Source organism: Schistocerca americana, chromosome 2 (assembly GCF_021461395.2).
Source record: "Schistocerca americana isolate TAMUIC-IGC-003095 chromosome 2, iqSchAmer2.1, whole genome shotgun sequence".
Classification (NCBI taxonomy): Eukaryota; Metazoa; Arthropoda; class Insecta; order Orthoptera; family Acrididae; genus Schistocerca; species Schistocerca americana.
This window is the reverse complement of record NC_060120.1, coordinates 1,051,424,002-1,051,448,561: the sequence shown is the minus strand read 5'-3', so window position 1 is coordinate 1,051,448,561 and position 24,560 is coordinate 1,051,424,002. Positions and strand designations below refer to the sequence as shown.

Below are 24,560 nucleotides of genomic sequence, written 5' to 3'. Positions count from 1 at the left end.
GGTGGCATCTTAATCTTTCTGACACACTAATCTCTGGTGCTAGCAGGTGACACTAAATTGGCTGACCTGATGATAAGTTTTGCCCATGAAGGTAGTTTCCATTTGTGCCTGTAAGGTAGGGCCTTTTGGCCTCATTGACCACCTGAGGGGTTCGTGGAGTACTGCTCTCCTGCTTTTGGCTATACAATTTGTGGATCGTGACCCATTCCTGAGCACAGAGGAAAGGATTGCTTTTTGTGGCATGGAGCAGAAGGACTGAAAGTATGTAACCAAGTAGCCTCTGCTCTATTGGATGTGCCAGTCAAAATAAAAATACATTTATCATGTGCACACTAATAGCCTTCATGAAAGAAAGCAGAAAATTTAATATACTGGTGCATTATTTCCTTATTCATGGAAAGCATTTTAAAGTAACTGTTCAGTGAGTGATAGCATGTGAAACGGTATTTTTGTCAGTATCGGATACTTATAACGGAAGTCCTGTAGAGGTGGAAATAAGGAAACCCAGAAATTGCAACCAGGAAATAAGGAAAGCAGCCACCTTACAAAATTACCACATAGGCAACTAACAAAAGTAAAAGTATTTTCTAAAACTTTGAGGCATTTTTATGTGCCAGAAGGGGGAGAAGTTTTATAGGGACGTTGTTGAAAGTGATAAATAGATTTCCATTTTAGTATTGTTGTAGTCAGTATTTTGTGCTGTAGTTCAATAGTGTTTGTTGTTATATTGCACTCCTAATTATCAAGCATTTGTGGAAAAATATGTCAATAAAGTGTTATACTGAAATATGTTATTGTATTTCTATGCAAAATAAAATAGCTTTCTTTGTAATTAAAAGAATTATTTAAAAAATCAATTTGAATGTGTTAACAAAACTTCTAATTTCCATCTTTGGATTTATCGACTTTTGAAAAAACTTGGAAACTTTGTCCCTCTACTCTGACCACAACAATACAAATAGATACACTGACTGATAAAAAAAGTGATGCACCAGTGAGACACGATCAGATATCTATGTAACTTTGAACATGCACACATCATCATTGTATACGTAAATTATTTGATTTAAATTCTCTGTGAGACATAGAATGCCCACCATAAGGCTTTAGAAGTGTTACATTTATCATTTTTATGAAAATTTTAGAAAAGTCAAATGCACAATCAGAATTTTGCCTACAAAAGCTGTACAAGTGTCAAATTATCTCATTTATGTAATTGGTATTTCAGTGTGATATTTAAAAATTCGTACCCTCAAAAATTTACTTTTTTGTATTTATTAAGTTTTGAAAAAAAATGCTCCTTATATGTGATGCCTTCATGTTGCCTTTTTAAGTTGGTCCACAGCATATGCTTATTCTGATTTCAGGATGTATGATTATGACATTCTGTGCTTATGACTGAAAGCAGCCAACTTGTTTTAGTGCATAGGTGCTTGCTTTCTGTCTTTTGTTATTTTACTTTTTTATCCTTAGATTTTTTGTTTTCATTTTATATGAGGTTTTTATTTCTGTATTTGCTGAGAAGAAATTAATTACTTGCCCCTCCCATTTTGTAATTCTCTTCCATTGTATTTCCTCTGAGTACACCTTCCTCCTTCCACCTTTCAGCCTTCCTGTCTGTTACTGCATAAAGTCAAGTGCTGAAACGTCAGTCAGAAATGAGAGAGCAGAGAGGGCTGTGAAGAAGACATCAGCCAATTGCACGCTGACTGACACCTCTCTAGGACGACAATGCGATGGCAGCGACCTCTATGCAAAGAGGACTCAAAAAATCTCTTCAGTATATCCAATTCTTAAGTCGCTGGTCTTGATGCGCCTAACCTTGATGCTACTGTAGAAGTGGACTGTGACCAGTCATCACAGCGCTTATGTCCTCTTCGCATAGAGGATGCTGCTGTCGCGTTGTCATCCTAGTGAGGGTTTGGTCAGTGTGCAATTGATTGATGTCTTCTTCACATCCCTCTCTGCTCTCTTTTTTGTGACTGTCGTTCCACCACTTTACGCTGTAACAGACAGGAAGAGGAAAGGCTTAAAGGTGGAAGGAGGAAGGTATATTCAGAGGAAATACATTTGAAGTGAATAATACAAAATGGGAAGGGCAAGTAATTAGAGATGAGATGGGAGATATGATACTGTGAGAAGAACTTGGCAGAACACTCAAAGACCTAAGTTGAAATCTGGCATGTGGACTAGGTGACATTCTCCCAGAATTACTAACATCATTGGAATAATGTAAGACAAACCGAGCTGTTCTTCCTTGTGTGTGAGATATGAGATAGGCAAAATACCCTAAGAATTGAGTAATAATGTAAGATTGTAAATTTGTAAACACCACTCACAGATCAGGTCTTAGGCTTATTCTGACTGCGTGACTGCTGCCTATAAGGCAGTGTGAAGAGCGATCTATGATTGTCTGACATCTGATCCACATTTGTTCAATGCCTCCAGCCATTATTGCCACTAGGTACATCCTGATGATGTCGATGGTGCTTCTTTATTGAAGCAGCTCCTCTTTTGGCCTTATGAGGCTCAGTGGAATTTATTCTATACCCTTCTGCCTCAGGAAAAATCTGGAAAGATACTGGAAATTGAACCTGTGTCCTTCTGTGTGCTTCTGTTTGGCTGGGGAAGCAGTCAAATAATGTAATAATGTAGTAATTCTAATACCAAAGGAGTCAGGTGATGACAGATGTGAAAACTGCCAATGTGTCAGTTTAATTGTAATAAAAAGGAACAGTTTAATAATTCATTGTTGCAAAATATTGGCAGGAATTATTTACAAAGAAATGGACAAAGTTTGTGACCACAGGGATCATCAGTTTGGGACCCAGAGAAATGTGGTAACACACCAGGAAATAGTGATTCTATGAATTATTTCAGAAGTTGGCTTGAAGAAAGGCAAACTTATGTTTATAGACTTAAGAGAAAGTTTTGACAATGTTGACTGGAATACACTATTTTCAAGGTGGCAGGGATTGTTATGTACAACTTGTACAGATACCAGTCTACAGTTAGAAGAGTCAAAGAACATGGTTGGGAAGCATTGGTTGAGACAGAGTTGTCGCACATCTATCTGATGTCATTCAGTCTACACATTTAGCAAGTTGTAAAGCATATGAAAGAGAAATTTGGAAAGAGAATGAAAGTTCAGAAAAAGAGCTATAGAAAAAGTTCAGTTTATATAAATTATTTGTTGTGAATAGTTAACTTTCATTTATATTTGACATAAGTGAAATACATAAACTTTGTGTTATCTTTTTAAAATACCAAAACTCTGACTCTCAGATCAGGTATATTACAACCTCACCCACCCTGCCAGTCAAGTATACTACAGGAAGACAACACCTAGTGAAACCAAACATGAATTGTGTGGCATTTCAAAACAAATGCTTTATGACCAAATAAAATATGGCAGCTAATAGTATTGCATGGCACAGCAGGGAGCACTAAGTAACATGCCACAATTCCTCTGTATTCTCTATCCTATTGAAAATAACAAATATCTTCTTACAGTTTCAATTATCATAAACAATATATATATAAACAGTGATAGTGATATCTTAGAATATTTTACTCTTTTGTGTTGTGTGTGACATCCTACTGCATTTCTTCCTATTCCACCTCCTCTTCTGCCCTTTTGTCATGCTAATTCTTCTCTGATTAGATAACTGGTTGTAAAAACCTGGCACTGGTCTAAACTATTGATGTTATCAGAGTTTTTCCTCTTTTGGTAAATTATCAAGCCATTGTTGAACTTCATAATACTGGATTATTCAAGTGTACTCAGAAAATTCAAATCTATTCAGATTCATTCAAATTTTGATGGACTGTTTGGTTCATTGCTTGTAATGAATACCAGAATCGTTCCCTTGAAATTCTGTGTCCAGTTCCTTAGCCTGTCTTCCTCCAGCTAAGAGCTTACTTAAGCTCACAATATGTTAAGTTTAGCCTTTGATTTCCTTGTAATATCTCAACTCACTTACATAAGGTCTGACTTGCATAAACTGTATTTGGTTATTAAAATGAAACAGTCTGTTCATGTATCCCCTGATGTTCTACCCATACATGCTATCATAAAAATATTGTATTATTATTTTATCTAACATCAGTGCTCAGTATATAGCTCACCTTGTCAGGCATGACTAAGGGGAAAAGGTCTGATGTTAATGTTGGCATTCAGCACTGGTACAAATGGATAGTGGATTTGACTGCTAAAGTCAGAATGCAGTTAAAGGGTTGACTATAATGTGGACTTTGAATTTTTAGGTTCTGGTTCTGAAATCAAACAGATAATTTTATACTGAGACAAAATAATGCTTGTTTAAACAGAAAGAAGATAAATTTTTAAATGACTGAACAGAAGGCACACCCTCACCCTTGTGCTTTCCTTTTATTTCATATAGTTTTCCTTTGTATGTGCCTCTAAGTGTACAGAAACTGATGTGGTTTTATAGTAGCATTTTACTGTAAGCCCTTTTGTTCTCCATGTTATACAGTATGAACGTATGTGTTCTTTTTTCAGTAAAGGAAGAAGTTCTGATTACCACATCCCTGGTTCCAGTTTTACCCACACACATCATAAATGGTAAAATACTTTGTATTTATAGAATGATTACTCATTAATATAAGGTTGCATTCATGCAGGATAATTAAGTGTAACCTCTAGTAAGTAGCTTTACCAGCCGTTGCTGTATAGAAAAGTTGTTTGCATTGTCATGTGTACTGCAGTGCAGTTCTAGTCTGTGATTTCTGCAGTAGATGAGTTGCTTTTCTTATTAATTCTTTGTTACCATCAACACATTTTCTCTGCGCCCTCAACCTTAATAATGCTTTTTTCCCCGTCACGTCTGCTTATTTAGTATGAATGTGGAGCTACCCATCCTTTCATCAGTATATAAACACGGTTAAGAATGGTAGCCATTGTTAGTGACCTCATTTGTCTCGGATTCTTCAGTGCAGTTCTTGACTTCTCTCAGATTAGTCAGCTGTACTTGCAGTTCTAGGCATTTTTTTTAAAATTTTTTTATTTTGCAAAAGTGGTAACTGTATTCAGGAACTAGGACCTGTGTTGCCCCGTCCACAAGATTTAGGTTGCTATTGAGACTTGCAGCATTGGTGATGACCCATTTGGAATGGTGGCTGTGATAACGTTAAACTTACCTGGATATCTACTGACACTCATTTTTAGCCTTTGTTGTATTCTACGAGATTAATCTTTGGTACTGACAGCTCAGTAGTGTCATTTCATTGCCTAGTGACAGCAGGAGCCAGCCAGAAATGAGAGGTGCTCAAGCAGGCAGCATGAGCTATGTTGGCTTCTTGTGAAACAAACGCATGCACTCGTGTTAAACGTGGTTACTGTGTTTCTTGTGTGTAACTGATGTCATTGTTTCACTTTGTTTAAATAGAAATCTGTGTGTTACTTTATTCCATGTTTGATGTTTTTAGTATTTTTTCACTACTATTTCATCTCAAACTGTGACGATGTGCAATTGGTGCAAGCATGTGAAGTGAAATGGTGGAAGAAAGTGTGCTACAGAGCCTAGACAGTGAATTTCTGTGTTTGGTGTGGGAGTACTTGAATGAAAAGAAGGATGGAGAGCTTATTATTTCCTGTTGCTCATGTCAAAGAAGAATGGAGAGCTTCATTTGCTGTTGCTCAGCTCGTAAAGAGGACTGCAACATTTTTGAAAACCATCAAAAACACTATTATAACAGTAGGAAGAGAACAGATCAGTATAGATTGATGAGACAGTCACAGCTAAGCTGCAGACACCTGGAAAAAATGAGGCTGAGAAGCAGCACATGGTAGCCTTGGAATATTTCCAAGAAGACACCATTTATCATCGTACATATATGTAGCTATTATACGAGAAAGGAATATCTGGCACTTTTGAAACTTTTTGTATTGATACAGAAAGATGATCATTTTGAAGACAGAAATGGGACAGTGATATTTCAAAGAATGTCAAAGAAAGTGAGTCATGATCAGATGCCGACAGTGATATGAGTGCAATTTTACCTTGAAGTACAACACATTCAAGAATTTAAAAGGAGAGGGTGTTGCTGACAGATCATGACACTAGATGTACTTTTTGTCAGATTAATATACTAATACATTCATTTGTTGATAGTTAATAGTGAAAATGTTTAACAATGCAAACAAAGACTGCTGAAGTCTGCAATATTACAAACGTAGTTGCTTGTCATTTGAGAAGTGGCAGCAAATGACTTTAACGGTATTTTAGCATACTACATATTGAATAGTTCCTTGCACCTTTTCAATTTTATTTGTTAGAACTAGTAAATGCTAGTAAATTGATGCATACAGATAGAATCTGTGTGTTGTTGCATATTTCGCTATTGCTGCCAGGTGACACGAGCCATAAAGACTGACATGTCTACACCACATCTGGTAACATTGGTACTTGGTCGACCAACCTGTCTATAACAATAATTTGTCTCACAGATTATATTCTGATTTGGATAATGGTAGTACACAGTGTACTTCCACCAAGAGGTAAATAGATCTGCATTCAGATCATGCAAGGGGCCTTTGTACATATCACAGAAATTGTGAATAATGTATGCAGGAAAGAATAACAACAAAACTCAATAAACAATGAAGTTCATATACGTGTAACGTCCTTGGTTGAACATAAATAATTTAGGGAATAAAGGCAATAACTCACCGAATACCAAATAGTTGAGGCACTGATATATCGAAAAAGTGTGTGCCCCCCTCCCCACACTCCCCCTCCCTGCCACACACACACATGCGCACACACAAAGGGAGATTCATCTTTTATCCTTCAATTATTAAATTCATGTGCAGGCAGGATAGAGGAGATTCCCCCTTACTGTTCACAATATTTATTTTAACTTTGTGACTTTCTGTTCAGGGGTGCCCATACCCTGTGGCAGGAGACCCTCCCCTCCCTCCCCCCCCCCCCCCCCCCCCCCCCCCCCGCCACCACCACCACCACAGCAGATTTTTAACAGGGTTTGGAATTAAACTTTTTATGGCTATTTCCAAGTAGCCAGTCACCTTCCAAAATATGAAACATATACCATACCACTAGGTCTAACCCCGCCCCCAGCTTAACCGCAACCCCCCTCCCCGCCCCGCCCCGCCCTTCCAAAATATTGTATGGGCACCCATGTTTCTGTTATCTGCATTGTACTCTTATTCGCTGAGTTTGTAAGCAACAATTTGTCAGTAGCAAATCATCAAGTAAATCTCCATTTAATGTGCAGAATGTAAGTAACATATACCACTAGAAGAGGTAGTAACTGTACTCTTCAGTTTTCTGTACTGTTTTCTTTGACATAAAGTAACTAATTTTTCTGTTAGCTAGTGGCCTATGCAAACACGATTAATTGATTTCTTTGTTACGATGTTTCTTTCTTACTAAGTGTATTGTTTTCCTTTGCCATATGTTGCATTAATTTGACTCTGTCTTCAGTGTTTTGGTATAGATGATTGTTATGTGTTTGTAAATAGTCATAAAATGTGTGCAGTTTCAGAAAGTAATATTTAAAGGAAAGTAGGTAGACAAAATCATCAGTTTTGAGGTTAACCATGTGGAAATGTGGAATTTTGTAAACTTTCACAGCTAGAGTCAGTTTATATGTCATTCCTAATTGCAGTGTGTGTTTAGTGCAAAAAGATGCACCAGTATTTTGGCCACTGGTGAAAGTGGTGTTTATCAGGGTGTGTGATACTACTGATGCAACGTCAATTTAAGTCTGGTAGCATCTTATATTGGCCCAAGTTGACAAATCAGAAGAGTTGGTTTCGGGATGTGGTGCTACTCCCTCAGTGTCTGTTGTGGCGTTTAGAATCTGTCAGCATATTGTGTTCCTTCTGTAGGTGTCTGGGATGATGGAATACCCTTGCAAGCACATTATACCTGTGTGCCAGCTATGTTGATAGCCAACATGATCACTTGTGGTTAAGGTTACCAGCTTCAGTTTAGTGGCCTGCTTTCTTTATCTTGATTGCATCCAGTGTCAACCTTTTGGGTGTTAGTGGCTGTCAAGCTAGTGTGCCAGACATTTCAAGCTGTATATGTTAGCCACATTCAGTTTGCTCCTCATCCACGACTGATGTGTGATGCTGTCAGTATTTATGTACCTTCTGTGCACTTTATCTGCATTTTTGCTATTCGTCAGGATGATTATAATTGTATTATTGTTCCATTACTTTGTTTTAATGTCCACTATGTGAATAATTTTCCCAATAGGTCTGTGACTGCCTGCACAACTGGTGGAAGTGGTGTGTGTGGTTGTTCCACCTTATTGTCCCTGTATCATATGTCTCTTTTTGGATACACTTCTCTCTCTCTCCTTTTTTCCCCAGTGTCCTTTAGCTCTGAAGGTGGTACACAGCTTCTGCAATTTTGACTTTATTACGGGTTCCATCCCAGACTTGGTATGCGTCTTGTGGTCAGCATACGTAATAGAAAATTTCCCTGTTGTTGGGGCGGTGGGTCACTGCAAGCAGAGGACTGTAAGAGCTGGTGGTCTTCCTGTGGACTGTGCGCCCAAGTGTACCATCTACTGCTGACTGTACACTTCCTCATGAAGGGCTGCCAGTGGCATTGGAGACACAATGGATCGTGACAGCAAAATCCAGCACTTAGTCTGCATTTGCTTCTGTGAGGAACTTGAAGGAGAACATACAGCTAAGGGTATCAGGAAGATGCAGACTTTCTGTAAATAGAACTTATTTTTGACAGATCCATAGACTAATTCAGCACTTTACAACTTGACCTGAAATTTGTAGAGAGACTTATCCATTAAAACTTTCAATAAACACGTTTAATTTCCCAACATACAGCCTGGTGAAGTACCTAACAAAAAATTTGCAGCACCTGGTGGGCAATAGGCCACAACTGATAAAGAATTCAGCCCACTTCATCACATTCCTAAAGCAACAATCCGTATTGCCCCCGAACCTCACAGTTAGTTTTGACATTATGCTGCTGCTTACTAGTGTTACAGTGGAAGAGATGTGAACGTGTGGAGCTGCTCCTGATGTAAGTAACCTTGAGGGATTCTGTTTATGGGCACGTTTTTTTCAAGCGGAAAGGAAATTTTTTATAAATAGATGGGTAACATAGCGATGGGATCTGAACACACAAGTGCACAGGTCTCCAGTACTGAAAGATACCTGCATGCCATCTCCCATCACCACCATCCACAACAGAGGAACTTGTTATTACAAACTCTGACCAAGAGGGCCTACTGAATTTTTGATACTGGTACCATAAAGTGGAAACTGCAAAAACTGTAAACCACCTTATTGTGATACTGTGAACAAACTACTAAATATATTATGTCCACAAAGAACAAGAGGGGAAGATTCGAGGAGGGGAATAACCGTGCACCAGTGTGTTGCTCCTTTAGTGTTGCATATCCCGGTGAAAGCCACTTGTAGCAGTGGCCAAAGAACAAATATATAATTTTACATGACACAGGTTGTAACTCATAAGCACTTTATGTAAGTTGATGTAGAAGTAGATAGCCTGGAAGAAAGCATTTAAATTAAATTATTTCTGGAAGAAAAGTTGATCTTTGCGTTGACACTTTCTATGCAATACATCTATCAACAGCAATTCACGAAGCTAGGCGATTTGCAACATTTCAGAATGATTATTGGAGGCCCATTCATAAAGTAAACAGCTGTTCATGGTAAAATTTTTGAAACAAGCAACAGAATTATCATAATATTTGCACTTAAAATGGAATTAATTTTTTCACTTATATACCGATGGTGCCTCTCGGATACATTTTTCAGAGGCAGGTAGATGTCCATGTCCTGCGGGTGTGGTCAGATCTCTGTCTTTGGTTACAAGAAGCAATGCTGTGTTGGGGCACCCAAACAAAGAATCTGTGTAGTGCTTGGGCAGGGCTGATGAAATGCCATACCTTGTGCAGCTTGAACTGGTTTAGCAGAAGTGGAGGCTGCTAGCAGCCAAAGTTTCGTGGCTTCACTTACGCTGCAGTCAGCAACCCATTTACGCTGCAGTCAGCAACCCATACACTGGAGATGGTGCACTAGCGGTGGTTAGTGGTGGCAACACAGAGGTTGCTGGGCATACAGTAGATCTGGTAGCTCAATTGGACGATGTGTGACAGCTGTCCAGGTACCTTGCCCACCAACTTGATTCCCTGGTGGTTGGCTGGGCACCTGTTAATAGGCCCTCAGTGACAATAGTTTGGCTGTTGCTGGCTGTAGCATTGCCTGGTCAAGTTGACGCAATGCTGACTCCACATCTTGCCTGTTGATTTGTAGTAAGGTCGACATAATACAGACCATAGTCAGTAATCTGATGAAGTCATCAGCTGTGAAGTAATTCTTGCAATAGTGCCAAAAGTGTGTCATATTGTGGCATAATAAAACAATTCTGTGGTCTAATTGCTTATGCAGTAGGCACAAGGAAAAGCACAATTAGTCAGCTAACAGATCCAGAGTTGATGTAGAATTTAGTATACCTTTTATTTATCATTGTCTGTTAAAGCACACAAAGTTAAATAGCCAAAAATAAGATGAGTTGATTCATGGACTGCATAGGCAACATTAGCAAATGTGGCACAACGGACCTGGAGACATCAGAATATTTCAGACGGATTATGTTATGGTGAAACAGATTTAGAAATCAGATTTTAAACTGTAAAACATTTACAGTGTCAGACGTGAACTCTGCCCGTAGTTCATGAATTATGAACTGCAGATTAGAATTGAAGAAATTGCAGAAAGGTGGGAAATTAAGAAGGTGCAGCATCATTCATTAATTTAAAGGAACCACTGGTGGTTCAGAGAGACCACTAGACAACAGTGGATTGAAATAGAGGGATGGGATGCAAAAGGAGGCCAATGGGAAAAATTGTAGAAGTGTATGTGACTATGGGAAAGATGGATACTGCCTCTGAAATCTGAGGAGGTACTGGGAATCAAACCCAGGTCCTTCCGCACTGAAAGCAGTGAAGCTAACAGTTTGGCTGCACACTGTGTTTCTTAGTGATAAAGATAGTCTTTGGTATCCTGGTGCCACATCAAGCATATGAAATAGGTAATTTATTCAGTCTAGCACTCAGTATATACTTATAATAAGCTTGTGCAATTATGTTAATATTTCATAAAACTATCATACACCAATGTCACAGGTGTTAAAACATGAAACTGAAAAGAGTTAATTACAATTCCTAAGCAGCATGCATAAATATTGTTACTAAAGCCTATCTTGTTTTACATACTAACAGAATATTATACAGTACCTATGTACAAACATGTGATAAAGTGTCAGAGAGATGAGTGAGGAGTGTAAAGTGAGCGATTTGATACTTGGTTTGCAGACATTCAAAAATCTACAAATGTAATGTGCCAATAAAATGGATGGGGATGTTAATAATGTGCCAGAGATTCATAGGCAGAGCTTACTGAACAGTAGTGGATTAAATGTTAAAATGTCAGTTTGACAATATTTTTTGACAGAATTTTTTTAGCTTTTAATTGATGGAAGAAAAATGCACACTTTTACTTGCATTTTCAAATAAAATAATTTGTTTTGTTAGGCAGTAAGACAGAATTATTCCTAGATTTCTGGAAAGCATTTGGCACAGTGCCTCACTACAGATTGTTAACAAAGGTAGAAACATATGGAATAGGTTCCCAGATAAATGAGTGGCTCAAAGTAATAAACCCAGTACATTGTTCTAGACGATGAGTGTTCATCAGAGACAATGCTGTAGTCAGGAGTGCTCCAGGAAAGTCTGAGAGAACTGCCTTTATTTTCTATGTACATAAATGATCTGACAGACAGGGTGAGCTGCAACCTGTGGCTGTTTGCTGATGTTGTGGTTCATGGGAAGGTGTTGAAGTTGAGCAACTGGAGGAGGATACTAGAGGACTTAGACAAAATTTCTGATTGGTGTGATGAATGGCAGCTAGCTCTAAATTTAGAAAAATTAATTGGAAAAACAATCCTAGAATGTTTGAATACAGCATTGGTAGTGTGCTGCTTGACATAGTCATGTCAATTAAATATCTATCTATAATGATGCCAAGTGATACAAAATGAAATGAGCATGTAAAGACAGCATTAGGGAAGATGAGTGGCCGACTTTGGTTTAATCGCAGAATTTTAGGGAAATGTGGGTCTTCTGCAAAGGAGACCCTGTATAAATACTAGTGCAAGTCATTCTAGAGAAATGCTCAAGTGTTTCGGATCACCACCAGCTCAGATTAAAGGAAGACGTCGAAGCAATTCAGAGTCAGGCTGCTAGATTTGTTACTAGTAGGCTTGATTAACATGCGAGTATTACACAGATGTTTCATGAACTCATATGGGGATCCTTGGAGGAAAGATGATGATCTTTTCATGACCACAAAGATAAGATCAGAGAAATTAGAGTTTTGTGGAGGCATATAGACAGTCATTTTTCTCTTTCTTTGTTTGCCACAGGAACAAAAGAGGAAATGGCTAGTAGTGATACACGGTATCCTCTGTCATGCAGCATACACTGGCTTCCAGAGTAAATGTGTAAAAGTGGATGGATGAAACGTTGAACAATCTTTTGACTGCTGTTTCCTAATGCCAACATCATTGTTCATAATTTTGTAATTTGTGTGCATAGGCATTGTTTAAATTCTTCAGTCTGGCAGCTATAGAATGGGAGAGCAATCAGAAATGGTGCCAGAGACAGGAATTCATACGACATTATTCCGAATGTCTTGTCTGAAAATTTTTGAGTAGTATTGTGAAAAGGGTAGTTGCTACTCACCATATAGTGGAGATGCTGAGTTGCAGATAGGCACAATGAAAAGACTGTCACAAAATGAGCTTTCAGCCAACAAGGCCTTTGTCAAAAATAGACAACACACACACACACACACACACACACACACACACACACACACACACACACACACACAAAACTTATACGCACATGACCACAGTCTCTGGCAGCTGAAACCAAACTATGAGCTGCAGCGCGTGATGGGAAAGGTGGGGGATAAGGTCAAGGCAGGGGCAGGGAGAGGGAGAGATAGCAGCTTAGAGGCGGGGGACAGTAAAATGCTGCTAGTGGGAGCATTTAGGAATGAGGTGGAGACAGGGTAGGGCAACTAGGTGCAGGCGGGGGGTTAGATGGAGGGTGTGGGAGAGAGGAGGAGTGGTAGCGGAAGAGGAGGGAAGAGAAAGACTGTGTGCATGGGGGGAACAGAGGGCTGTGTAGTGCTGAAATGGGAATAGGAAAGGGGATAGATGAGTAAGAACAATGGCTAACGAAGTTTGAGGACAGGAAGGTTACAGGAACATAGGATATATGATATATCACAGGGAGAGTTAGCCCCCACCCCCCTCCTTCAGTGCACTTCAGAAAAGCTGATGTTGGTGGGAAGGATCTGGATGTCATAGGGCACTGTTGTAGACCTTATAGCAAGAAACAGACCTGAACTTTTTGAATCAATTAACATAGAGGAGGGCTTTGGTGATCATAATCTGTGATATCATCAATGACTATGGTCATTATAATGGCTATTAGGAAGGGTAGACAAATATTTTTGGCTGCACAGGGTGCCTCGGCGGTCTGAGGCACCTTGCGACAGTTCGCGCAACTCCCCCCCATCGAAGGTTAGGGTCCTCCCTCGAGCATGGGTGTGGGTGTTGTCCTTAGTGTGAGTTGGCGTAACTTATATTGAGTAGTGTGTAAGCCTAGGGACTGATAACCTCAGCAGTTTGGTCCCATAAGAACTTACTACAAATTTCAAAATTTTTTTCAAAAATATTTTTGCTTAATAGCAGTGATAGAATACAAGTTGGAGATTATTTAATTATTCGTCATCAAATATTCGGTGCTGAGGATGAAGCTGGGGAGTACAAATGGATAAAATTCAAAAGCATAGTTCAGTACACGATAAACAAGTGTGCTCCAGACAAGACCCATTGTCATTAAATAAAAAGGTTCAAAGTCAAAACCTATCTGACAAACTAAAACTGAACAAAGTGAAAATGAGCACAAGGAGAGCAATGTTCAGTGACTTTGGAACTAAATCTTACTAACTGATCTAACTACAAACTCTAAGAGTTTCGGTCTTACTTAAAACCGGTAAATGAATCAAAATGATCTCTTCAGTCACTCCATACCAAAACGGAAGATGACAAAGAGAAGACTGAAGTATTGAATTTGGTCTTCCAAAACCGTTTCACTTTGGAATAACATAATATAGTCACTCGTGTCAATCACTGGTCGATGGCATACCTGTGAGATTCTACAGAGTGTCTGCGGAAGAACTTGTTTTCCTTCTGGCAGCAGTTTATCGAAGGACACTGGAGCAATCGAGGGTACCTAGTGACAGGAAACAGGTACAGGTCATTCTCATTTTTTGAGAGGAATTGTAGGACCGATGCAGATAATTATAGGCAACTATCACTGACATCAGTCATTTGTAGAATTCTGGAACATGTTTTATGTTCCTGCTTTATGATGTTTTTGAGGAACAAAAATCTTCTCTATAAAAATCAACATGGATTCATCAAACATAAATATTGCAGAACTCAGCTTCTTTTGTTCCTCCATGAGGTCCACTGGGTTTTAGACATCAGCATTCACACTGATGCGTTCCTTGACTTCAGGAAGGCATTTGATATAGTCCTGTACTGTCATTTAGTGAAAATAATACCAGCTTACTGAGTACTGGATCAGATTTTGGACTGTATTCAACATATCCTTACAGATGGAATGCCTTGATTAGAAGACATTGCCTGGTGGCATATTTTGTGACCTGTTGTAAGGCATTCAACTGTGTTGATCATAAGATACTTGTAGAGGAAACATAACGCTATGGAACCTGAGGGCAAAAGTTATCTGGGTAAAATCCTGTCTACAGGACAGACAAGAGAGAGTGTTAGATAGAAGGAATATGCAGCTAGGCACTATAGATTCTGCTTGGGAAATAGTATTTGTGAGGTCCCACAAGGTTTTGCCCTTAGTCTCTGCTATTTCTTATATACAATAGTGACATATCTCTGTCGTCCAATAAAGCAAGTGGCTTCACAATGTTTGGAGATTATGCAAGCGTTGTTATAGACAATGAAACACCCACTGACTTAGAGTTTAATGTCAACCAGTTACTTGCAGATATTCTGAACTGGTTCACAATATACCCTCTAGCAGTAAACCTCAACAAAACAAATTACATTCAATTCCATTTTGATCCCAGTCTACAGAGGTTGTTATTACATGTAAGAGCCAACAGATACAGAGACTGTAATGTTTGAAATTCACAGTGTCCATGGGCATAACTGGCTTAACAGACACCACATCCTCCAAATCCGTAACAATGCTCAGCAACATTTGCCACCAGTTTTTTTTTTTCCAAAATTGGAGACATCAGTGTCTCAAAATATTTGTATTTTGGCTACTTTCATTCGCTGTTATGTTAAGGAATCTTCTTCTGGGGCAGTTTTCTGCTACCAAAATAGGTCTTTACTATTTAAAAAAAGATCGCCAGAGTTGTGTGTAGATTGCTTCCAACAACCACATCATATTCTTAGTTATTTATGTCATTATTCATTCACACATGATCTGACAGTGACATAGGATTTGTAATCGCAAGGCAATGAAAATAAATAGCTCAATAGCTGTTTAAGCAATTCTAAACATGTTATCAAAAGGAAAGTTTCTACTCACTATATAGTGGAGATGCTGAGTCGCAGATGGCCGAAAGCTTATATTGTGTCAGTCTTTTTGTTGTGCCTATCTGTGACTCAGCACCTCCCTATATCGTGAGTAGCAACTTTCCTTTTCTTAATATTGTTACATTCTATGCTGGATTTTTCATTGTTTGATTTTTGTTTAAGCAATTTGGGATATTAAGTACTACCTCAAAATATCTCATTTTGATTGCAACATTCATGCTTGACAATCCCCCAATGGGCTCACCACTGTTTGGTGGGTTCGTCCTTGGCTTCCATGGGGCCCCAGCCTTTGTGGCATTTTTTCCCTTCTGTGCTGCATGTCTATCCTCTTGATATTCTTTTTCCTCTCCCTTGGGGAACACGTCTAGGTTGTTATTGGGAATGTTCTGCATTGTCTGTCGCTGACGTAAGAACATTCTCACCTTTGTTTTTTGCTCCCTCCCTTTTCTTCATTTCTCTTCTCCTGTTGTTCCTCCACTTTGATGTTTGAGGTTCCTCTTTTTCTTCTTCCTCCGTGTGCGCCCACGCATTTGACGCATAACAGGTGACTGGGTAACACACAATTCCCAGCCTGGATCGACAGGTAGGGTTCACACATACCACTTGGTATAGGCCAGGCCCAGGGAGGGGTGACTGCCTGAGCTGCAACCTTCCCAAATTGCCGATTGGTCCCTCTGTCAGATGTTTGGGAGGTGTGACCGGAGGTGTGAACAATCACCTAAGGCTTGTGCGCCCCCATGTTGAAGGGAGGCCCCAATTGGAAGGAGCATGCTCTCGGAGATGCTGGCAATCATGGGGGATTTTCTTGCAATGAGTCAATCATCTTCCCAATCAACGTCTACGAAACATAAACGTAATGAGGCTAGTGATTCGAAGACCCTTCCTGCTGCACCACAGTTCCTCATGGTCTCATGTACTGAAGATGGTCAGTTCTTCGCCACAGTAAATTCGTTTATTATTCAGAAAGATGCTGATGCAATTGCTGGCCCTGTGAAATCCTGCTCTTGTTTATGGAATGACACTTTCCTTTTGGATACTGCTTCTGATTCTCAAGCACAACAACTGCTTGCTGCCACACTTCTTAACGGGTACCCTGTTCGTGTCATGGCCCATAGAACTCTGAATTCTTCCCGTGGTGTAATTGACACTAGGCTGCTCGGTGGTCTAACCGAGGCAGAAATTCAATCTTACCTCTTTGATCAGGGTGTCATTGCCACCCATTGTGTAATGAAACAGGTAGATTCCTCCTTAATGCCCACCCGCACTCTTTTCCTCACCTTTGATAGAGTGGTGCTGTCATCCAAGATTAAAGCAGGCTATGAAATTATCACAGTCCGGCTGTACATTCCAAACACAATGCACTGCTACCAATGTCATCATTTCAACCACACTAGAACATCTTGTTGACATCCTGCCAAATGTGTAATCTGTGGTAGGGATGCGCACGAGGGTGATTGTCTGCCTACTTCTCCCCGCTGTATCAACTGCAATGGCGGCCATGCTGCCTCCTCTTGGGATTGTCCCGTGTATCTTGATGAGCGTGCAGCCCATGAGGTTCGCTCCATGAGGGACATGGTCACGCAGACATGTGACCTCAAGTTCAGCTCTGAGGTTGTGAAATTGCCCAGTGTCAAGGTAGAATCACCATCCCCCTGTCCCACTGTGCAACAAACCGTCAAACTCTTGCCTCAAGGGGCGGAGCCATCAGCTACACAACAAGTAGGCAGGAAAGGACAGGAGGAGTACTCCCATGAAGACTTACTCCATCCCTCTAGCCAAACAACACCGTAGTCTTCCTCTAACTGGAAAGGCTCGAAGAACTCCACCAAAGGCAAACAGTCTTTACCTTTGCTAACTCAAAAATCCTGTTCGAAGGTGTCGCCACATGGTACCTTAGCCCAGCCGGCTTCTGTCTCGCCGATGGACACCACCAATTGTTTTTCAGTGCTGGACTCCACGGACTGACCGCACAAGTAAGCCAATGCTTCTGTGGACCCCATGGAGCAGGATCCTCCTGCTTCTGTGCCCCGTAGTAATGACTCTACACTGGCTGTCATTCGGCGGCTGCCGAGTTGACACCCCTACATCTCTTCCTCCTCATGACTGTCCTCCAGTGGAACGTTCGCGGCCTTCAGTCCCACAAAGAGGATTTACAGCTGCTTTTAGCATTGCAGCATCCCCTTGTACTCTGCCTTCAGGAAATGAAATTGCACCCTCATGACAGCTTTGAGCTTTCACATTACTTACCGATGTGTTTTGACCTTCCCCCTGAGGTCAGCATTCCATCTCAAGGGGGCGTCATGCTGCTCATACAGGATGACATTCGTAGTCAATCCATCTCCCTGACTACCTGTCTTCAGGCTATTGCTGTTCACCTATTCTTTCCCCGCCTGACTTTTTCCCTCTGTACCATTTATGTCCCTCTGTGATTTGCTGTCACCAGGGCAGACTTCCTTCAGCTTATTGAGCAGCTACCTCCCCCATTTCTGCTTCTCGGTGACTTCAGTGTGCATCAGCCCCTTTGGGATTTTCCCAGAACCTGTCAGAGAGGTGCCCTCTTGGCTGATCTTCTTAACCAACTTAATCATTTTCTGCCTTAACATGGAGCACCCACTTTCCTTTCCGACTCCTTGCACACCTATTTCCGTTTACACTTATCCTTTTGCACTGCCCAGCTTGCCCATTATCTTGAGTGGACCGTTCTTTCTAACACCTACTCGAGCAACTATTTCCCATGTGCTCTCTGTTTGCTGACTCCTACCCCATCCATGTGCACGCTTAATGGCAGCTTACTAAGACTGACTGGCAGCTTTACTCCTCCCTGGCGACCTTCGAAGAACAAGATTTCCCCAGTTGTGATGACCAGGTGGACTACCTCACCAATGTTATCCTTGCTGCTGCAGAACGTTCCATTCCTCGCACTTCCTCCTTACCACATCATATCCCAGTCCCTTGGTGGACTGAGGCATGCCATGATGCAGTTCGCACATGGAGACATGCTCTCCATGTTTTTAATCGTCATTCTACAATGCCAAACTTCATTCATTATAAACAGATGCATGCAAAGTGTTGTCACTTTCTTCAGGATAGCAAACGAGCTAGCTGGATTTCATTCACTAGTTCTTTTAACAGTTCCACCCCTTCCTCTGTCATGTGGGCCAACCTCTGACGGCTCTGTGGGACGGAGATCCATTCCCCATTTCAGGCCTCATAGTAGCAGATGATGTTATCATGGACCTGTTGCTATCTCCAACACCTTGGGCCACCATTTTGCGGAAGTTTGGAGCTCTTTCCACTATTCCAATGCTTTGGACAACTTAAAGTGGTGAAGTATGTGTGTAAACTCCCACTTCTTTAACAATATGGTGTACTTGAGATTGTCAGCTGACTTTTCTTGCTGGTTAGTTTTCTTGCTGGTTAGCTTGCTGCTGCAACCACCTTTTCTCTTCTTCTCCAAAGTATATTTGCTAGGAACAAGAATTTCTCAAGACTTTCTACTTGTTTAATAATTTTCTACTTATTATTATAATTAAGCAGATATATACAGTCTTTTTTTTTCCTTCACTTAATGATGTACATTTAAACATCAAACTTTTACAGATCTTATTCCTCACATAAACAAACACTGTCAAGTAAGTCTCCTTGCATATCCAGAGGTTAGAAACAAATTTCATTTACACATAAGAGAAAGTTGGCTTAAAAACTGAGTCCATTCTCGTCCTGAATCTGAATACATGTCTTATCCTCTCCAAGTCCAAGATGAGCATTAATTAACAATATTTCAACTGTTCTTTTTTTCACTACTATAGTCAAACCATGAACCATGGACCTTGCCGTTGCTGGGGAGGCTTGCTTGCCTCAACAATACAGATAGCCGTACCGTAGGTGCAACCACAATAGAGGGGTATCTGTTGAGAGGCCAGACAAACATGTGGTTCCTGAAGAGGGGCAGAAGCCTTTTCAGTAGTTGCAGGGGCAACAGTCTGGATGATAGACTGATCTGGCCTTGTAACACTAATCAAAACGGCCTTGCTTTGCTGGTACTGCAAACGGCTGAAAGCAAGGGGAAACTACAGCTGCAATTTTTCTTGAGGGCATGCAGCTTTACTGTATGGTTAAATGATGGTGGCATCCTCTTGGGTAAAATGTTCCGGAGGTAAAATAGTCCCCCATTCAGATCTCCGGGCGGGGACTACTCAGGAGGACGTCGTTATCAGGAGAAAGAAAACTGGCGTTCTGTAGATCAGAGTGTGGAATGTCAGATACTTTAATTTGGCAGGTAGGTTAGAAAATTTGAAAAGGGAAATGGATAGGTTAAAGTTAATATAGTGGGAATTAGTAAAGTTCGGTGGCAGGAAGACTTGTGGACTGGTGAATACAGGGTTATAAATACAAAATCAAATAGGGGTAATGCAGGAGTAGGTTTAATAATGAATAAAAAAACTGGAGTGTGGGTAAGCTACTACAAATAGTATAGTGAACGTGTTATTTTGGCCAAGATAGACACGAAGTCCACGCCTACCACAGTAGTACAAGTTTATGTGCCAACTAGCTCTGCAGATGATGAAGAGATTGATGAAATGTGTGATGAGATAAAAGAAATTACTCAGATAGCAAAGGGAGATGAAAATTTAAGAGTCATGGGTGACTGGAATTCGATAGTAAGAAAAGGAAGAGAAGGAAACACAGAGTAAACGTATCAAAGCTAACACTTGGTTCAATAATCAGGAAAGAAGGTTGTATACATGGAAGAGGCCTGGAGATACTGGAAGGTTTCAGATAGATTATATAATGGTAAGACAGAGATTTAGGAACCAGGTTTTAAATTGTAAGACATTTCCAGGGGCAGATGTGGACTCTGAGCACAATCCATTGGTTATGAACTGTAGATTAAAACTGAAGAAACTGCACAAAGGTGGCAATTTGAGAAGATGGTACCTGGATAGATTGAAAGAACCAGAGGTTGTGGAGAGCTTAAGGGAGAGCATTAGGGAACAATTGACAAGAATGGGGGAAGAAAATACAGTAGGAGAAGAATGGGTAGCTTTGAGTGATGAAATAGTGAAGGTAGCAGAGTATCAAGTAGGTAAAATGATGAGGGCTAATAGAAATCCTTGGGTAACAGAAGAGATATTGAATTTAACTGATGAAAGGAGAAAATATAAAAATGCAGCCGAACTCTTCGGCGACACAGCCTTTTCAATTGTGTCCTCTGCTCAGACTCACTCAGTGCACTTCAGAGTCTGTGTGTGTTGGACACTGCCCATCCCTTAGTGCAGCGGGTCTAGGAAAACTGGCAACTGCTCACTCTTGGTGCAGCCAGTGTGATGTTTCTGTGTGTTCCTGGTCATGTTGGTCTGCCAGGAAACGGTGCTGCTGCCAAAGCTGCAGTCCTTGTACCTCAGTCCGCGAGTACCTATATTCTCTCCGTTGATCTCTGTGTTGCTGTCTGTCAGGAGGTGGTGTCCCTTAGGCATCGCCACTTGTCTTCCCTTCACAGGAATAAGCTCTCTCAGTGACTTGGACGACCTCCGCATAGCCCTCCCGCCCAGAGGAGTTTATTTTAACTCGGCTGCATATTAGGCACTGACTTTTTAGTCATCATCATTTGCTAATTAGCGCTACCCCACCAATCAAGTTTTAACTGTCCACCGCTTCCTGATGGAATGTCCATTTTTTAACCTTTTGCATTCTTGTTTGGGTTTGCCGTCTGAGTTATTGGCCATTTTAACAAATGACGTGCGGGCGTTCAACCATGTCTTACTTTTCATTCGCCAAAGCAATGTGGTGACGGCCATTTAATTTTTAGATTTGGACCTCCGTTTCTGTATGGTATCTTTTTTAGCCTTTTTTCCACATACCTGTTTTTAGCTGTCTTCTATTATGCCAATTGGGACTAATGTACAGTCTTTTTTTAACTCCTCTCTGTCTTTGTATTCTATAGTTTTGACTTGGGCGCATATGACTCCAGTTGTTTTTGCACCCTAAAGCAAAACAAAACCAAAAATCATGTTTGACAATCCTTCTAAATATGAAATAAATGAGTTATAAAAGAAGAAGGAAATGTGATATACATTGTAACCTGAAGAATTTCTCTCTGGCACAGAAAAGTGTAAAATACATTAGCACGAAACTATGTAACTAGCTAAGTTCCCACCTGTGCAATTCAGAAAGGTGTGATCTCTCCTTGCAATATATTCTTTGTTCCCACAACCACCCTGGCCTCGACCTTCACTAATAATCACTGTCCTTCACCCACCTATCTCCTTCCCTGCTCCCACTCCAGCACTACACAACCTTCTACTCCATCAATGCAGCCACTAGTCTTTTCTCCTCATCTACTTCTCCCTTTTCCATTTCGCTCCCCCCTCCCTCCCCCTTCCCACTCAGATCTCCTCCTGACTCCACCTAGCAGCCCTACCCTCTCCCCACCACGTCCCTGCATTCTCCCACAAGCTGCGCTACACCCTCCGCCACCCATACCCTGCTGTCCCTCGCCCTCCCTGCCACAGCTTCCTCCTCTCACTCCCACCTCCCACGAATTGCTTCTCTCATCAGGTGTAGTTGTTCTCAGTCCAGCCTTGGTGACCAGAGACAGTGGTTTTTTGTGTGTGTGTGTGTGTGTGTGTGTGAGAGAGAGAGAGAGAGAGAGAGAGAGAGAGAGAGAGAGAGTGTTGTGCTTGCTTCAGTATGTGTGTATTTTTCTACTTTAGAAGGAGGTCATTTGGCTGAAAGCTTAAATATTGTGCTGCAACTCAGCAGCTCCTCTGTGTGGTGAGTTGTAGCTTATCCTTTTCAGAATACTGTCATTATTATATCCTGTATTTTCCATTGTTAAAATTATTTAATTGGATAGATAAAAAATCTACTTGCTAACCAGCGGCAAAACACACACACATGACGGTTGTAACTGGCAAGCTTTTGGAGCCAATGGCTCCTTCTTGAGGCAGAAGGGTTGAAGGGGAAGGAAGAAGGGTGAAGGAAAAGGACTGGAGAGGCTAGGAAAAGGGGTAACTTTTGGGAAAATCACCCAGAACCGCAGGTCAGGGGAGATTTAGCGTACGGCATGAGAAGGAAAGACTTTTTATGCGTGTGTTCTGCCGCCACTTGGTAAGTAAATTTTTTTTATCTATCCAATTAAATCATTTTGTCAATAATTGATTGTTTCCATTGTTATATTTTTCATTGTTAGATTTACGTAATATCTGAAATTTGTAATTCATCCATTTTACTGGTTGTTGAGCTCTGTGGCTGTGGATTATATTATTTTAATAAATACAGCAACCAGCCACATTTTTGTGTATTGTTATTAAAGTTAAAATGTGTTTTGCGTTTTCATCTACCTTCATTTAGCATTATAGATATTGGAATCATTAGTCAGTACATCATTACAACATCAACAACAAATTAGTTGTTGCATTTGCGCTGTCCAGAATAACAATTTTGTTTGGCTACTGCACTTCACAAGTTGTACATTTATGTTTCATTGCTGTTACCATGCAATTACTTTCTACTCTGCTTGTTGTTGTTCCAATTTCTGCATTTTTAGGTGTGGCACACAAACACAAATGTTTGAGCCACATCTAAAATCACAAAAATCAGAACAATAAGAAGCAAAATACAAAGTAAGTACACTTTTACAACTTATATTGTAAATATTCAATTCACGGAGTGTTGTACCTAAACAAAATTGTTATTTTGCACAGGGCAGCTGCAGCATCCAGTTTGTTGTTGATTTTGTAATGGTATACCGACTGAAGATTCAAATATATGTAATGTTAACCAAAGATTGGCGAAAGGTCGAAATGCGTATTACCTTAAACAACAGTACATAAAAAGTGGCTGGTTGCTGTAATTCTTAAAATAATCTGAAATTCGTGCTTTTAACCTCTATATGTTTAATGTTGTGCCTCTGGGATAGTGTCAAGTTCGTGGTTCCATTATTTTTCTTCCCATACAATATCTTGAGGGCTGACCCAGTCACCTTTTTTGAGTGCTGCAGCTTTTTGTGTTCTTTGTACTCGCTGGTTAACTCCATCCACACTGTGAACTATTGTTGAACTCATGCTGCTACGTATAGCTGAGTTCGATGCCCGCTACTCCCTTTGGTGCTCTTTTGTTTTTCAGAGCCCATACTGATATTGCTTGGTACGCACATTCTCTTAGTGTTTCCCAGCTGTGGTGGGTGTGATGACTGGTGAGATCTTAATAAACTGAGCACAAGCCCCCAAGTGTTGTAATACACAGCCAGTATTACCATATGGGAGTAATGCAGCACCTTAATTGGAAAGCAGTAATTCATGTGACATTCAAAACATGGTACAAAGCTTTGCCAAAGGAAATCCTAGATTTAATGGTGACGTGGACCATAAATTGTGGTAACTGTTTTGAAACTAACTGTAATGAGTTATGGCTAATGTTACATTCATATAAAATTTATTGAACTGGACTTCATGAACTAATAAAAAGAAAGTGATTCACGAGTGATAAGATTACTTGTTCCATTCCAGTATTCACTTCCCATATGTCTCTCTTTTTTATTGATAACAAACTGTATGGTTCTTTCTGCTCCTCTTTGTTCCAGTGAAGGAAGAACTGGGGACAAGAACACCTCCACCTCCTATCACCAAAACAGAAGGTAAATGTAGATTATACTCTTCTAAAATGTAGGAATAGCATATAACCCATTTATTTATATGGTTATATAATTGATGCAGACTTTGCTTAAATTGTTTGATCTTTCTTACTTTAGAGATCTGTTGTTTTATGTTTTTCCTTGTAACTATATATATGACTTTATTGCTTATGATTTTATTCTTATTTTTTTATGTATTTACATTCTTAATTTTATTA

At 40.2% G+C, this 24,560-nt stretch overlaps 1 protein-coding gene across 8 annotated transcripts in view; it reads left to right on the top strand.

The window, feature by feature from the left end:
* LOC124596463 (zinc finger protein OZF-like) overlaps positions 1–24,560 on the top strand; it is a 170,016-nt gene that overhangs the window by 41,266 nt on the left and 104,190 nt on the right. For all 8 annotated transcript variants that reach the window (XM_047135603.1, XM_047135606.1, XM_047135598.1 and 5 more), the window contains 2 exons: positions 4,523–4,585; positions 24,292–24,345. In XM_047135603.1, the coding sequence (XP_046991559.1) occupies positions 4,523–4,585; positions 24,292–24,345 (117 nt within the window). The remainder of the gene's footprint in view (positions 1–4,522; positions 4,586–24,291; positions 24,346–24,560) is intronic.